Here is a 15,352-nt window from a genome sequence, read left to right on the forward strand (position 1 = left end):
ATAGACTTATTAGTCTTATGAGAGAGGCGCACCGGCAGTGATTTGATTCGATGAAAGAAAGAGTTTTCATCAAACTATTCATATCTTACAACTCGAATGAATCACCTGAACTTGCGGTAACCCGACGAGGGGCAGATCACCAACAATTATTTATTCAATTTTTTTTTGTTTTGTTTTATATTCATATTGTTTTGGTTATCTTATAATCTACTTAGTTAAAACTTTAGAAAGCTTCTGCTTAAACTTTCGTTCAAATTTTAAATACAATGAAGCAAATTTTCATAACTAGAAGTTGCGAGTTATTCACTTGGGTAAATTTAGAATAACTTTAGCTTTTCACCCAAAAAAAATAAAAATAAATTATACAAATTAAACATCATGACTCCAGAATAATAGAATAATCCAACATGTATGCATTTATTTATTTCCAAAAATTCGAAATCTATTAATCAAATTAAATATCATAAATCTGGAGATAACTCTAAGAAAAAGTAGAAATAAGGAAATATTGAGAAGTTTTAAGGTACATTTAGTATTTTCCTCCATAACGATATCCATTCTGTCTTTCACTCATCTTTCCAGTCTTTATCTCTTTTTATCTCAACATGGAAAATAGAAAACAACATTAATTGAGAAAATCTAGAAATACTTAATAAATTAATAAAAGTAAAACCACACCACAAAAATTAGAGATTAAAGACTTCACTGTAAAATTTTCATTAACAGCCCAAAGATCATCAATACCGAATATTTCACAAACAAAACTTAATATGATAGATGACATACCTTGATTAACAGCGGAAGATGTAATCGCTGCCATCTACTTTGATCTGACTCCTGACTGTTCCTCTTCTTCAGAATTCGGTTTCTCTCCTCTTGCCCTCACTTCCTTTATGTGCTTCTTGATGGAGAAGAATGCAACTCTTGTGCGTGGGAGAGAGAGGACCCAATCCTTTATATATTATTTAACTCTAATCTGGTACGTCCATCATATACCAATTCAACGCTTAAGATCTAATGCTTTAATGCTTTAATGCTTAGATCGGGTCACATTAAGATTAGAAACTGCTTTAACGTTAAAAGCATTTGCTGTTTCCAATAGCAGATTTCTAACATTCACATCAAAACAAAAACCACATCTCTCAGTTGATGGCTTGATCCAAAAGAGGAATGGAGATTTATTTTGGCCAGTTTGCTTTAAAGATCGAAGGACATGCAATTCATGAATGATCCTCTCTACTGTGCTCTAAGGCGTAATGATCGGCTCTTCTGCGCCCTTAAGCTAATTAAACAAATATTAAAAAACATTAATCTCGAAATGACTAGTTTAATAATTACAAATAGATAAATATTCAGAAGTCGTTGTAAAGTGTGTTAAGCCTTTGGCTCCATGGCGGTATTCACTCTGCCTTTCGCTCAGCCCTCTATACTCTTTATCTCAGCAGAATGAAGAAAGAAAGAAAGAAAAACAACAAAACAAACAGACAATGATACTAAAATGATAAATATATTAATTAATGAATTAAAGAGACTAAAACCATACCACATAGCCCGACCCCTTGATCCAAGAGGCGAATGGAAATTTTGTTTAATCAGTTTGCTTTAAAGATCAAACTACATGGAATTCAGGATTGAACCTCTTCTTTGCTCTTTCTCACTCACAGGCATAGTGATCCTCTCTGCTATCTCTTAAGGGAATCGAGAGATAACACTCTTCGAAGAATTAAAAATATAAAACAAACAATGCACCATTAATTGAGAAAGTCTAGAAATAATTAATGAAATGATATCACTAAAACTATATCACATAACCTGATCACTTGATCCAAAAGAGGAATGGAGATTGTGTTTGGCCAGTTTAATTTAAAGATCTAATGACATGGAATTCAGGAATTCAGGAATGATCCTCTCTTTTGTGTTCTTTCTCGCTCTCAGGGATAGTAATCCTATCTATTCCGATCTTAAGCAAATTAAGCTAACATTAAACAACATTAATCTAGAGATTATTACTTTAAAGATTGAACGACATTGGATTCAGGAATGATCCTCTTTGCTCTGTTCTTATCCCTATCTCTTCCGATCTTAAGCAAATTAAGCTAACATTAAACTTAGCAGTCAAATCCCTCCGGGAAGGTGGGTCCCTTTTCCCACAAACAAAAGGGTCTCATACACCAATTTGATGTCTAACTTGGTTGTGACATTAAAATTGGATAATAATAATAAGTAAAATGTTTTCGTGGTTTCTAAAAGAAATAAATATAATGTATATACCATAAATAGATAAATATTTACGTATTAAAAAAACAATTACAAATATATATTTTTAAATAATTATTTTAATGAAAGAAGAAATAGAATCGAAATTGAACCAAAAATGATCTTAAAAGTAAAACATATTTTTATTTACCAGAGTGCCGACGGTTGTGAAGTCTTAGATTTGTTTTGGTCGTAATCATATATAATATATATAACATCATTCCACTGAATAACCTTATGCCTCACAAAATATGCTATATTAGACAACTCAATTATATCAACATCTAGGGTTCTCTGGGGTTTTATGTCCAGGGTTCTCTAGGGTTTTTTAGGTAGTCTTCCTATATCTGCCCTACCTGCAAGATCTCAATCGTAAGGCTGTTTTCCGCTTTTCTCTGTCGGGTGCTCTTTTATTTGGTTGCTATGGATTCTTCAAAGGACAACAACACAGAACGGAAAGAAAATGTTGCAGAAGAGAAGAGAAATGATACCTCTAGATCGGCTTCGAGTCCTGGAAAAATCTTCATTGGCGGTCTTTTGAGGAGTACCACCACAGACGCTTTGACGAAGCATTTCAGGAAGTATGGGGAAATAACAGACTCTGTTATCATGAAGGACCGTGTCACTGGGCAGTCTCGGGGATTCGGGTTTGTGACTTTTGCTGACCCCTCTGTGGTGGACAAGGTTATACAGGACAGCCACATGATCGATGGCAGAACGGTGGATATCAAAAGAACTATTCCAAGGGGTTATACGTCAAAGATTTTTGTGGGCGGTATACCCAAAACTATTACTGATGATGAGTTCAAGGACTACTTTTCCAAATTTGGGAAAGTTATAGAACATCAGATTATGCGGGATCGGAGCACTGGGGAGTCCAGGGGTTTTGGTTTTATTACTTTCGAAAGTGAGCAGGTTGTGGAGGAAATCATATCTGAGCAGATTGTGGAGCAAATCATATCCCAAGGCAAAAAGATTGAGCTAGGCGGAAAGCAAGTGGAGATCAAGATCGCTGAACCGAAGAGATCCTTGCCTGGCGCTGCTCCTACTTATGGGATTGATAGTCGGCCGCCCTACGTGCCTGGTGGAGTTGGGGGTTTCAGGCATAGTTATAGTGGGTTTGGAGGGTCGGGTTATGGGAGCAACTCGTATATGCCAGCAGGAGGTTATGGCGGTAGGCCTGAATGGCAGGCAGGCGGAATCATATCCCAGGGAAAAGTGATTGAGGTAGGCGGAAAGCAGGTGGATATCAAGAAAGCTGAACCCAATAAACCCTTGTCCAATGCTGCTCCTATCTATGGTATTGATAGTCGGCCTCCCAACGTTCCTGGTGGAGTTGGGGGATTCAGTGGTAGTTATAGTGGGTTTGGAGGGTCGGGTTATGGCAGCAACCCGTATATGTCAGCTGGAGGTTATGGCGGTAGGCCTGGAGGGTATTCTGAGTATGGAGGTTCTGAATATGGTAAGGGTTACGGAGGTTATGGGATTGTCAGTTTAGAATGCTCTAAAGATCCTTCCCATGGCTATGGAGTTCGTCCTGCGTCTAATGGCGAAGGGTTTGGTGGGTATGGTAGTGGGATGATTGGTGGCTATAGAGCTACAGGTTATGGTTACGGTTCCAACGTTGATGGTTGTAGTTATAAGTTATCGGGTTACAGTTCCAATGTTGATGGTTATAGTTCTAACTCATCACGTATTGGAGGTGCTTATGAGAGTGGGACGGGAGGTTCTGGAAGTAGAACCAATGATCGATATCACCCATATGCCAGGCAGAACAATTGATAGTGGAGTTTCTCGAAAGCAATAGTTGTCGATACAGATAAGACTGTTAGAACTCTAACAATTTCAGATATCTATTTTGTTGCCTTCTAGTTTAAAGAAAAGTAAATTTACTATTGTTATCTGAAATCATGAATTGCAATTTTATTTGCTTGCTTGTATTGGAAGGCCCATTTCTGCAGCGTTGAAACTTCTAAGCGGTTCTCTATTTTCGTTGTGTACTCTTCGAAAGTCCTTGGGCATTATTACCATTGTGACGGTTAGATTGCCCTTGTGTTTTATTTAGTTAATGGCCATTTACTAACATGGTTCGTCTCACCCCCCAAAGAGGCCCATGCCCATGTGGAAAATACCACAATGCAGTGGCTCAATGTGACCAACATGAATTAACCATGATTTTATAATTCAACAATTTTCCCAAGACATAATAATCATGAGTATTTAGTAATTTACTATCATGACATTACTAGCATTCTATGGATTTTCTTTTTCAAAACCAATGTCTCTCTCAAATTTGTTGACAAATATCCTTTGGTAGAAATGGTGTCTTTTTATTTTGAACCTATATATGGATTTGCTACAGATTGTATGCATGTTATAAGGGAATGAAGGAATGGTATGTTGTAGAAGAAGATAGATTATTATTGAACTCCATTTGCTGTGGATTATTTCCTTGAAGTGTGTTATGGCATATTTATCCCCGTCATTCAATTAAGATGTAAGTTACTCGATTTTATCCATTCTATAATCAACTTTGGCCAACTAGACCCACTTAAGATTTCTAACAACAAAAATCCTTGCCATGTTTTTGCACTTTCTACTCATAAAATGAGTGATTACTCAGTCTTTCCCTTCAATAAATGAGTTACTTCCTTAAAAAGCCAATAAAAAATATAAAAATAAATGAGTTACTTAAAAAGTCAATTAAAAATATAAAAATGTGAAACTTACATGCTTCCATATGTGTTTTAGGGAAAAGTAATTCCGTAACTTATTAAAACCCATGATAAATGGTCTCAACCATCTAGAAATGGTTTAAATGATACCCAAATGGAGGGAAATGCAGAATAATCGATATGCTACTAGAGTTATCATACATATTACAAACCATAGTAGTGAGAAAATTTATCTCACATTTTTTTATGATCACCATCTCCCTAAAAATTCCCATTTTTAGTGGTTTTGTCTCCCATTTCCTAATATAGTGGTTTAAGATATACTTGTTTTCCTCTTCCTTGTGTGGAGCAGAGGTTTAGAGGTGAAGAATTTCTAACTGGATTGAGGCAAGAGGAATCCATCAGGTAGTTATGAGAAATACTAGAATCAAAATCATGTTATCTTCTATTATGTAGTTATTCATTATAAATAAAATGGAGATCTGTATTATTACCCTCCACTGGATACTAATTTGTCTTTCATTATCATCTTTCAGTTGCATAATTAGTCTCTAACCTTCATTGAACTGATTAAATCCTCTAAATACCTAGTAGTTACTCTTGAATTAGTATAATCCAATTTAGGAAAAGTAGAGTGTTACTTTCAAACATTCTAAGCTATTGTGATTCACCCCTAATCATAGAGTTGAGTAGATTTATCCATGACAGAATGCATTCTCACTGGCTATGCAATAGTGAAGTTCATTACTTGCTATAAAACTATGAAGATTCATTTTCTACAAAACCATGAAGCCTTCCAATGGCTATGGATTTGTGTTCTCCGCTAATTATGGATCTATGTTCACCACTTGCAATGGATATGCACTTGTTGTGTGATGATGTAACTCCTAGCCAACAAGCTTGTTGCTGCAACTCTTACTCAATAAAGTTGTTGTGAACCTCATTCATGAGATTATGTGCCAAGAATAAAGACCATAAGCATGCCACCTGTCACCTATTTGGATCGTGTGTCTTGTCTTTTCTAGGTCAGTGAATACACCTGCCGTCCCTGTTCTTCTGCTCTATTTCTTCTTTTCTGGAACAGTAATTTAACACAATTTGCTGTTCTGATAGTTTCCATTTAATCTTTTTCTGTCTGCTGAAAATTTTACTCATTGAAGCTTTACGCACATGGAACCTAGCAGGGTTTTCAAGGCTGATTTAAGCCTCTGCAAATTTACTGCCTGAAGTGCAAAATTCGGGGGTCCCTGGACCCTGACATTCCCTTGCTGAAACACAGGGAGGATTCATTCATTGCTGATGGTCAACTCAGTTTTTTGGCTCCCGTTTCTTTGAGATATTCTGGTCAAGGTGGGCATGGAATTGATGCCAGATATGGATTTGTAAGGGCAGGCTGCAAGAATCTTGGAATTCCAATGGTTGTCAGTTTGATTGCACTCCTGGTTCTGTTTTGTGTGGAGGAAGTGCCTTCCCACCAAGCGCAGATGTTTGCTGGGCGGGCCTTGATAGTGCGAAGTATCAACAGCCTCTTCAAAGCTGATGCTGCTGTTGAATTGAAGATGGACGATTTTAACACCATGCTATGGGCGATGCCAGTGTCCTGGGCAACTGTGGAGTTCTTCGCACATTGGTGAGTCCATTTGCCAGTCAATTCTCTTTGTTTTGGTTATTTTTACTGGCTCCAACATGCCAATTTGGTTAAGGATCCACATGCATTCCCCCAGTTTTTAATCTAAAATTAGCTCATTTTTTTGGATCTAAAATTGCCCTGTGGCACAACTATTTCATTAGAAAACCCCTCTTTAGCATGCACTGTCAATTTCAAATTGCAAGATTCTTGTTTGGTGACTTATATTTCGTTAGAGAATCCCTCTTTAGCGCACAGGCAATTACAAATTGCAAGTGGCAAATGTTGATACTCATAAATATTGTGTCTTTTTAAGAATATTTTTATCTTTAAATAAAATGTTTCCTCGAAGTAAACCTAGTGCGCACAGACCAGGTATATTATACAGAGTAACAGGCCACACACGGTCATCTCAAGCTGGAAGCCCCTGGAGTTTAGAAATCAAAATTGCCTTATTTCAAAGTACAAAATTCAAAATTGCCTTAGAGACTTAATAGCCAATTACAAACAAGTAACAACCATTAGTAACATAATACTGGGCCGACTGGTCCACAGAGTCAAAGGCATAAAATTCATAAACTAGGCAGCCCTTGTGGGGTGGCACCCTTCCATACATCACAGGCTTCAAATGTGTAATGATGGGTTCCTATCCATTGTTTCCTTGCTCAAGCATGGGAGGCTTGACTGCCTCAGAAATGGCTAAGGCCACCCACGGTTACTTGTATTCTCGTTGTGGAGGTGTGGGAGGCTAGCTGTGGTGTTTCTCTCACTCCATTTGTGAACCACTTGGCTAACATGGTGGCAAGGTTTCCGTTTATATCACTGCGACTGGTGAGGATGGATTGAGGGAGCAGGGTGCAAGTGAAGGTTTGCACATATTGGAGAGCTATCACGACAGCTAAAGCTTTTACTAGACTGAATTTTATTGAATGTAGCTTCATTCCTTCTTTTTCTAAATAAAGAAGAACTTCACCAATACATTTTGATCAGCTCTCTATAGGAAAACTTCGGGTTTGTGATCTATGGATGATCAGGTTGGAACCTCCTTTACTGATCAGGATTCAGAAGTTAAGAGCATTTCAGTACCTGATAGTGGGAGGTTAGATTTATACTGTTACAATGCTAAGTGTATATATCTTATGAGTCAGGAGAGTGATTGGTTATTCTAATGAGTTTCCATGCTGGATTGAACTCAATAACTGAAGGAAGATGAAGACGATCTCCTAAGTGGGTGGCTTTACAGGAGATGGACACGGTGGCTTTCTAGGAGAAGATACTGGGAGGAACTGATTACAGAATTTGGATACTTAATCCTATGCAGATTTAACAAATTCACAAACCAAAACAAGTGTTTCTAGGTTTCATCTCTGTGATGGCTGGGACGTTTTGGCTGGGCCAACTCCATGTGAAAATGTCTTTGGCCTAGAGCTAGTCATCCCCCAAGGATCCATGGCCAGGTAATGAAAACCTTCTTTTGGCTCAACCAAAGGTTTCCACACATGCTGGAGTTTGGATCAAATAGAGCCAAGATTTATCCTTTGATTTGAGCCTGCACAGCTTGTTCAGTTGGCGTCTAGGATAGGCTTTTGACATAGTTATTTCTAACCATCAACAGTCCTCTATCTTTTAAAGTCCTTTGTTCTATTTCATTTCTAATCTCCCCACCATTGCACAGGTGCCTCGAAGGCCTATTCTGATCACAAGGTTTATTAGGAACAATCTCCTTATGCCCCAGGATTAACCTGTTGGGGTTTGCCAAGCAGAATTTGGCCTTTAATTCCAGCCATGACACCCAGTAAATATCATGTAGTTTTCTTTTCTATGCTTTGATTCATCAGAAAATTAAAATTTAGAAGCAAATAATCTGTCCCTTATTACAAGCTTTGCAGAAAACATAAGGTGCTCAAAATCATAAACCACCTGACAGCAGTGTTAGCAAACCAAACCAAAATTTGACCCTATTATAACAAAAAATAATCAGATCCAAGTTACCAGAATAACCAAAAAATACTAAATACAGTAAATATAGAGGGGGAGCATGAAAATACAATAGTAATGGTGATTTACACAGCAACTCCTAAGAAATATGAGAAATTACCTAAAAAGGAAACAATATCACATAATCACAATATCATAAGTTATAACCAATGTGTGAGAATAACTATAATAATATTCTGTAATATGTATACACTGCATCATCCACGTATTGCTTATGTGGGCTGTTTCTAAGCCGGCATATTATTTTGTAAGTTACCAGGATACGGATATGAATCCAGATCTAGATCCATCAGAATTTTGAAAAGCCAGCGATATGGCGGGGAAAAGACAAGTATAAAAAAATAAATATATTTTTATAATAAATAAAAACTTGATTCAAGAATCCCAAGAGTAGAACTATCTGTTATAACCAAAGCAAGAGTTCTCATGCACATTATTATTAGCCATCCATGTTGAAAATTTGATAAGTTGTAACCATCATTGATTATTGATAATTTTGAAGACCATTTCATCATGAGCATGAAACAAGTCATAGCAGTGTTTTTGCAAGACACATCCACATGTCCATATCAGTGGTGAATACTGAATACAGTGGTTCATCCACATGTCCATATCAGTGGTGAATACTGAATACAGTGGTTCTCTTTAAGGCCATGGCAAGACTAAGTAACAATATGGGTTGAAAAAAACAACAACACAACACGTAAAGATAAATTGGACATTGACTATGGAACTTGACCATAATGATAAGTCAGAGTCCATAAATTGACAACAGACCTTGATCATAATGATAGATCAAACCTTGAGCGAAAACCTTGATAGTTTCAACTTATGTTGAGAGCAGGTCTTGACAAACTAATTCTCTGCTTAGTCTTTGCAATTCCCTTCCACCACCAATGTTTGCACAAGGTAAAATTAACTTAGAGCATGTTCTTCAAACTAATTCTCTGCTTAGTAATGAACTGATATGGCCATAATGAATTGATATGGTTATAAGACATGACAATTGTGTGAATACATTTATAACAACACAAACAATTGATACAATTCAATATCAAGATGGATATGGGCATGACACATGAAAGTTGTGTGAATGGATACATATGGAGAGAAAGAGCAGTTACCTTGATGAACTGAACTATGGCTGCAAGTTTGCCTGTGCACCCAAATTCAAAGAGTTGGGACTTCTTTTCCAATGGACAGTTTTCCCAAATCCAAGGGTATATTATCACTCAAAGACCTCTGGTGCCTTCTTTCAAACATATGAGGTTGTTGATGTGACTGGTGTTTTTGCACCTCTTCCACCATGTTTCTCAACAAACCCATGGATGTCAAGGAGAACTAGAAGGCCTACTCCTGCATCACTGACATGCCTCACATCAAGGCCGGTTTCATTTTTTTTCATTCTTTACCATCTGCGGACATTTCATCCGACCGTCAACCGAATCTGAAGGATTGCTAGAATTTGTGTGTTTTTTGCAGGTTCAGATTGAGGATAAGAATGTGATGCAATTTTTGAGACTTATTTTCTAGTGGACAATTTTCCCAAATTGAAGTGCATATTATCACTCAAATACCTCTGGTGCCTTCTTTCAAAAAAAGCCACATGAGGTTGTTAATGTGGTTGGTGTTGGTTTTGCACCTCTTCCACGATGTTTCTCGACAAACCCGCGGACATCAAGGAGAACTAGACATGCCTGTCGTCAAGAACTCCAACATCAAGGTTGGTTTCAGTCTTTTCTTTCTTTACCCTCTGTTGACATTTTCATTCGACCCTGGACAGGATCAGAAAGCTTGCTAGAATTCGCATGTGTGTTTTGCAGGTTTAGATTAAGGATCACAATGTGATGCAATTTCTGTCGACTGTGCCCTGCAAGAATCTTTCACCTAGACAACGGCTGTACATCATTGGTGGAGTGACAAAGACCCCTACGCCTTGCACTATCTCCTGACTTCAGTTGATTAGTTCTGTGAATCTTTCGCTTAATTCCCAAAACTTTAATTCAATAATTTTCTTCACTGAATTAGAATTTAATAAGACTAGATAATCACAGTGGCCGTCATCAAATTACCTGAAGATAAAGCAGATTACAGCTATACATTCGACAAATGCTTGCCATTCTGCTGTCGCCTAAATGCAAGCTACCATGTTGTTTTCCACCATTTAAGAAGTTTTGTTAAATGACAGATGATACTTCCAGGATCTTGTCCAAGAAAAAACAAACAAAAAAATCTGAAACATTTGTGTTCTCATGAGATATCGAGCAGAGGCATCGTAGGAAATGCTACTTCACAATTAATTAATAATTGTTAAAGACTGCTCCATGCCCAGATCCAAATCCAACCATTAGTTGGCAATTTAACCTTATGCCCCTTAAGGGCATAAAGGCATACTCAATTCGAGATTGAGATAAATGTCTACTTGAAGCTGACCCAGTAGTTTATCATGGTTCAATTCATTGTATTCTGCATTCGTTCTCAGCCATGGCAGGGGAATCTCCAGCCTTAATCTTGTGTCACTGTTTGCGTAAGTTCGCGGCTTGAGGCCTGTCAACTAGGTGGCTGAGGACAGCAGCAAATCATGAAACCACATGCCAACCAGGTGGTTCTCAGCCATTGCAGCGCAATCTCCAGCCTGCTGTAATCTTGTGTCACTGTTTGCCTAAGTTCGCTGCTTGAGGCATGTCAACGAGGCACGCCAACCAGGTGGCTTTCGATGGCACACAAAACCATGAAACTTCACATTAAAGACCAGTTAACCTTTGATCAAGGTAAAAACAATTATATTTTTATTTAAAAGTTATTTAAAATAATTTAATATTTTAAGGAAAAATTCCCTGAGCATAGAGCAAGGGGAGGGGCCGATTATGTGGGGTAGGTGAACGATTAGTGATCTTTAATGTGCGATTTTTTTAAAAAGTTTCCTTTGGAACAGGGTAGGTGAATGAAAAAAAACTAATTTAAACAATATAAATTAAGATTGGAATACAATTTTTTTCACCATATTTGAACCATAAATCCGACAGAAACTGGAAAAAAAGCACTTAAAAGACTACTGCTTAGATCAATGGTCTTTCCAATAAAACAATTGAACAATTGGGAAAAAGCAACAACCCTATTTTCCTGCAACTGCTCCCAAGAAGTGGAAGATAAAAACAATCAATTTAATTATCCACCTATCATTGCATTGAAAAGTTAATGGTCAACCAATTGAAAAGTTAATTAAATTCACTTATAATTTCATTTAAAAGTTTATTAAAAGATGATTTATGAACTTTGCAATTGAAATATATATATATATATATATTACAAAGTTAAGTATAATAAAAAAACTGAAATTAAAAGGATATGTTTCAATATAATAAATATACTTATGTGGCGGCTAATATTATTCAATTTCATTTTTCTTATGGTGCATTAGCTTTGGGAACAAAATGTATTTTAGTTTTTTAGCTTAAATATTTAACTCTATCAATTGTTTGGATTTTATATTTATATTTACATTATTTAATTTGTTAATATATAAATGCTCTTTAGCCCAATTTGGAAGAGATGTTCTAAGGTTTTTTTTTTTTTTTGTTTTGTTTATTTTTTCGAAAGAAAAAGCGTAATATATTCATATAAGAAGATTGCATAGAGCAAATGCAAGAAGCATACGCAGAAACATTCATATAAGAAGATTACATAGAGCAAATGCATGAAGCATATGTAGAAACGTGGACTGAGCCACATGCAAATCTGCTAAAACAGATCCCAAATAAAGCCTCGAAAGGCCAATATTGTCCCCCAGACAAGGCAACCCATCTATAAGGTGTAGAAGAGGCACCATAAAATCAAGCATCTGAAGAAAGAGCAACAAGATTTGTTCACCCAATATGGAAGGAGAGGCATGAAATGAGGAAGAGAGCAGCAAAAGAAGCCACTCCTTCCCCGCCCCTTCAAACTCTCCACCCGAATCAGACGAGAAATAGAGGAAGAACGCTGCCACAATCATCTGCATCTGCCTGCAGAAAAGACCAACGGAGACCTCCATAGAAGCGGCACGAAACAGGGCAGAAGCACCGCTATTCCCTCAACGCTCCAAAGGATATGCCGTGGCCAGAACAAACCTAACTGGCGCCGAGAAGGAGAAGACCCACCAGAGTAGAGGCGTCACCGGGGGCAGAGGCGGCAAGGGGAGCCACCTTGCCCCCGCTTAAAACTAAAAGATCAGAAGATGAAGCGAGCAGGACGAAAACCTCTTTGTTGCCTGTCGCCGCTCGATTCAGTCGTCGGTGAAGCCCACTCAGATCCTCGCTCACCTTTGTTGATGCCCTTGTTGCTTGAGGAGAACCCTCGTTAATCGCCGCGTTCCCACTCCTGCGCATACTCGGCCTCCTGCGCTCAAACCCTTGCTCGCCGCTCCAGCTCGACCTCCTCTTCTGCTCCTGCGCTGAAACCCCTGCTCCTGCACCAAACAAAGCCTATAGTCGAGGGTTGTTTTCCTTCTGCGCTCCTCCGTCGCTCCTGCTCGCCCTCCTGTGCTCAACCCCCTGCTCGACGTTTCTGCTCTAGCTCGCCCTCCCCTTCTGGTCCTGTGCTCAGCCCCCTGCTCCTGTTTCTGCTCCTGCTCCTTCACCAAACAAAGCCCGTTGACAAGGGTCGTGCTCCTGCGCTCCACCCCTTCCGCTTCTGCGCTCCTCCCCTGCTCGCCGCTCCTGCTCGCCCTCCTGCGCTCAACCCCTGCTCGCCGTTCCTGTTCGCGCTCCTGCTCGCCCTCCTGCTCGTGCTCGTGCTCCGCCCCTTCCGCTTCTATGCTCCTCCCCTGCTCGCCGCTCCTGCTCGCCCTTCTGTGCACAACCCCTGCTCGCCGCTCCTACTCGTTCCCCTGCTCGCCGCTCCTGCTCGTTCCCCTGCTCGTGCTCTTGCTCGCCCTCCTGCTCGTGCTCGTGCTCCGCCCCTTCCGCTTCTGCCAGATGTTTTAAGGCTATGTTATGTAAACATTTTGACTTGGTCAAATTACATAATAATAATAATAATAAATAAAATAAAATACAATAAAAAATAAATAAACTATAAAAATAAAATTACTAATTATAATAATTAATGGATACTTTTTGATCAAATTAAATTACATAAAAATAAAACAAGTTGTTTTTAGTGAGACTTTTGAAACTTGTTTTTGGGGAGACTCTTTTGAAACTTATTTTTGGGGTTTTTTGGTCTAATTCATATGTACATTAAAAAAATCAGTTTAAATAACACAAATCAAGATTTCACCTCAATTTTTTCCTACGAATTTGGGAAAATCTCAACTCCAAAATAAAATAGAATAAAATTAAATTAACAATTATAATTATTAATTATTAACAATTAAATTAGCTTAAATTTATTTAACTAAGAGGGATCTATGTTGAATTATTAAAGACCTCTTTTTTGATTCCTTTGGGAGTTTAAGATAGATCTAGACTAGTACAACTTTGTTTTGTGTAATAATTCTCTATCTTTATTATTGTAATTTTTCTATAATGTTGGATTTCAATTTTGGTATCAAATATATATTTAATTTGTTTTATTAAATTGAATATTCTATTAAGTGTGTTTTGGTTATTTTTTAATAATTATTTTTTAGATTTTTTTGAAATATTAGTTATTCTTGCACAATAAACAAAAGCCATGGGATGGCAATGTAGAAAAAGGTAAAACTAGTAACATTACCACTACGTGGCTCTTGTTGTAATGAAAATTACTTAATTTCCTTTAGCTATAATTATAAAACATGTTCAGCTACCCAATGTTTTAGAAACAAACCAAATTGTTAATTGCCTTGAATATTTTTTTAAAAAACAAATCAAATTGTTAATTACCTTGAATATTTTTTTTAAGAAACAAATCAAATTGTTAATTGCCTTTAATATTTTTTTAAGAAACAAATCAAATTGTTAATTGCCTTGAATATTTTTTTTAAGAAACAAATCAAATTGTTAATTGCTTTGAATATTTTTTTTTAACTATTGTAAGTATTTATTAACTTGGAGGCTTTGTTTTTAATTAAATATTTGTACATGCTTGGTCGCACTTGAAGAATCAATAATCCTTAGAGCATAATTTCTTTATTTCTATTGAATAATTTTATTAATGTGTTGAAAAAAACAAATTACAATTACCTCCAATGAAGAATACAAATTTACAGAGCTTTTGAAGATAAACTTTCATTTTCTAAATGAAAATGCAATTTCTTATTATGCATATGATCATTTGACTATTAAAATAGCGTAAGAACTTTTCAGTACCTCGTTCCATAGAGAAAGGGCCCAAGCTATAGGAAATTGGTATTATTTTTTATTATTGTTTTTTTTTCTTCTTATTTATGTTTATATTTTTAATCTAATTTCCTAAATATCTGTAAAAAATGGAACGAAAGGGCCCAAGCTATAGCTATAGGAAATTGGTATTATTTCTTATTATTGTTTTTTTTCTTCTTATTTATGTTTATATTTTTAATCTAATTTCCTAAATATCTGTAAAAAATAATTTATTTTTAGGATTTTGTTTATATTTTAGTGTATAAGTGTAGGAATCAACTTTATTGATTTGTTAATAATAAATTGTTAGAGGTATTGTGTTACAAAATTTGAGTAACAATTATCAACTAAATTTTCTTTGCATTCAGATAAGATAGAATCATATTTCTTGACAATCTAGCTACTTTTTAAGCCCTTAACGCTTGCATATATTTGCATGACACCTCATAAACATACAAGCCCTAGGTTAAACATTAAGTATACTAGTAGGCTAGATGTTTTCTAGGAATTAC

General features: G+C 36.8%; 1 protein-coding gene and 1 long non-coding RNA gene across 2 annotated transcripts; both read left to right on the forward strand.

Moving 5' to 3' along the window:
- The first annotated feature begins 2,488 nt into the window (after positions 1–2,488).
- LOC149161851 (uncharacterized) lies at positions 2,489–4,164 on the forward strand. Its single transcript, XM_089437059.1, has one exon. The coding sequence runs from the start codon at positions 2,680–2,682 to the stop codon at positions 4,036–4,038; it is 1,359 nt and encodes a 452-aa protein (XP_089293185.1). The 5' UTR covers positions 2,489–2,679; the 3' UTR covers positions 4,039–4,164.
- Positions 4,165–4,486: 322 nt separating this feature from the next.
- LOC149161852 (uncharacterized) lies at positions 4,487–11,244 on the forward strand. Its single transcript, XR_016261893.1, has 3 exons — positions 4,487–6,561; positions 10,039–10,279; positions 10,380–11,244. It is a non-coding gene; the product is annotated as an uncharacterized LOC149161852 (long non-coding RNA).
- Positions 11,245–15,352: the final 4,108 nt, after the last annotated feature.

This window comes from Pinus tabuliformis, chromosome 5_2 (assembly GCF_031772625.1).
Source record: "Pinus tabuliformis cultivar Carrire ecotype Pingquan chromosome 5_2, CPIR1, whole genome shotgun sequence".
NCBI classification, from domain to species: Eukaryota; Viridiplantae; Streptophyta; class Pinopsida; order Pinales; family Pinaceae; genus Pinus; species Pinus tabuliformis.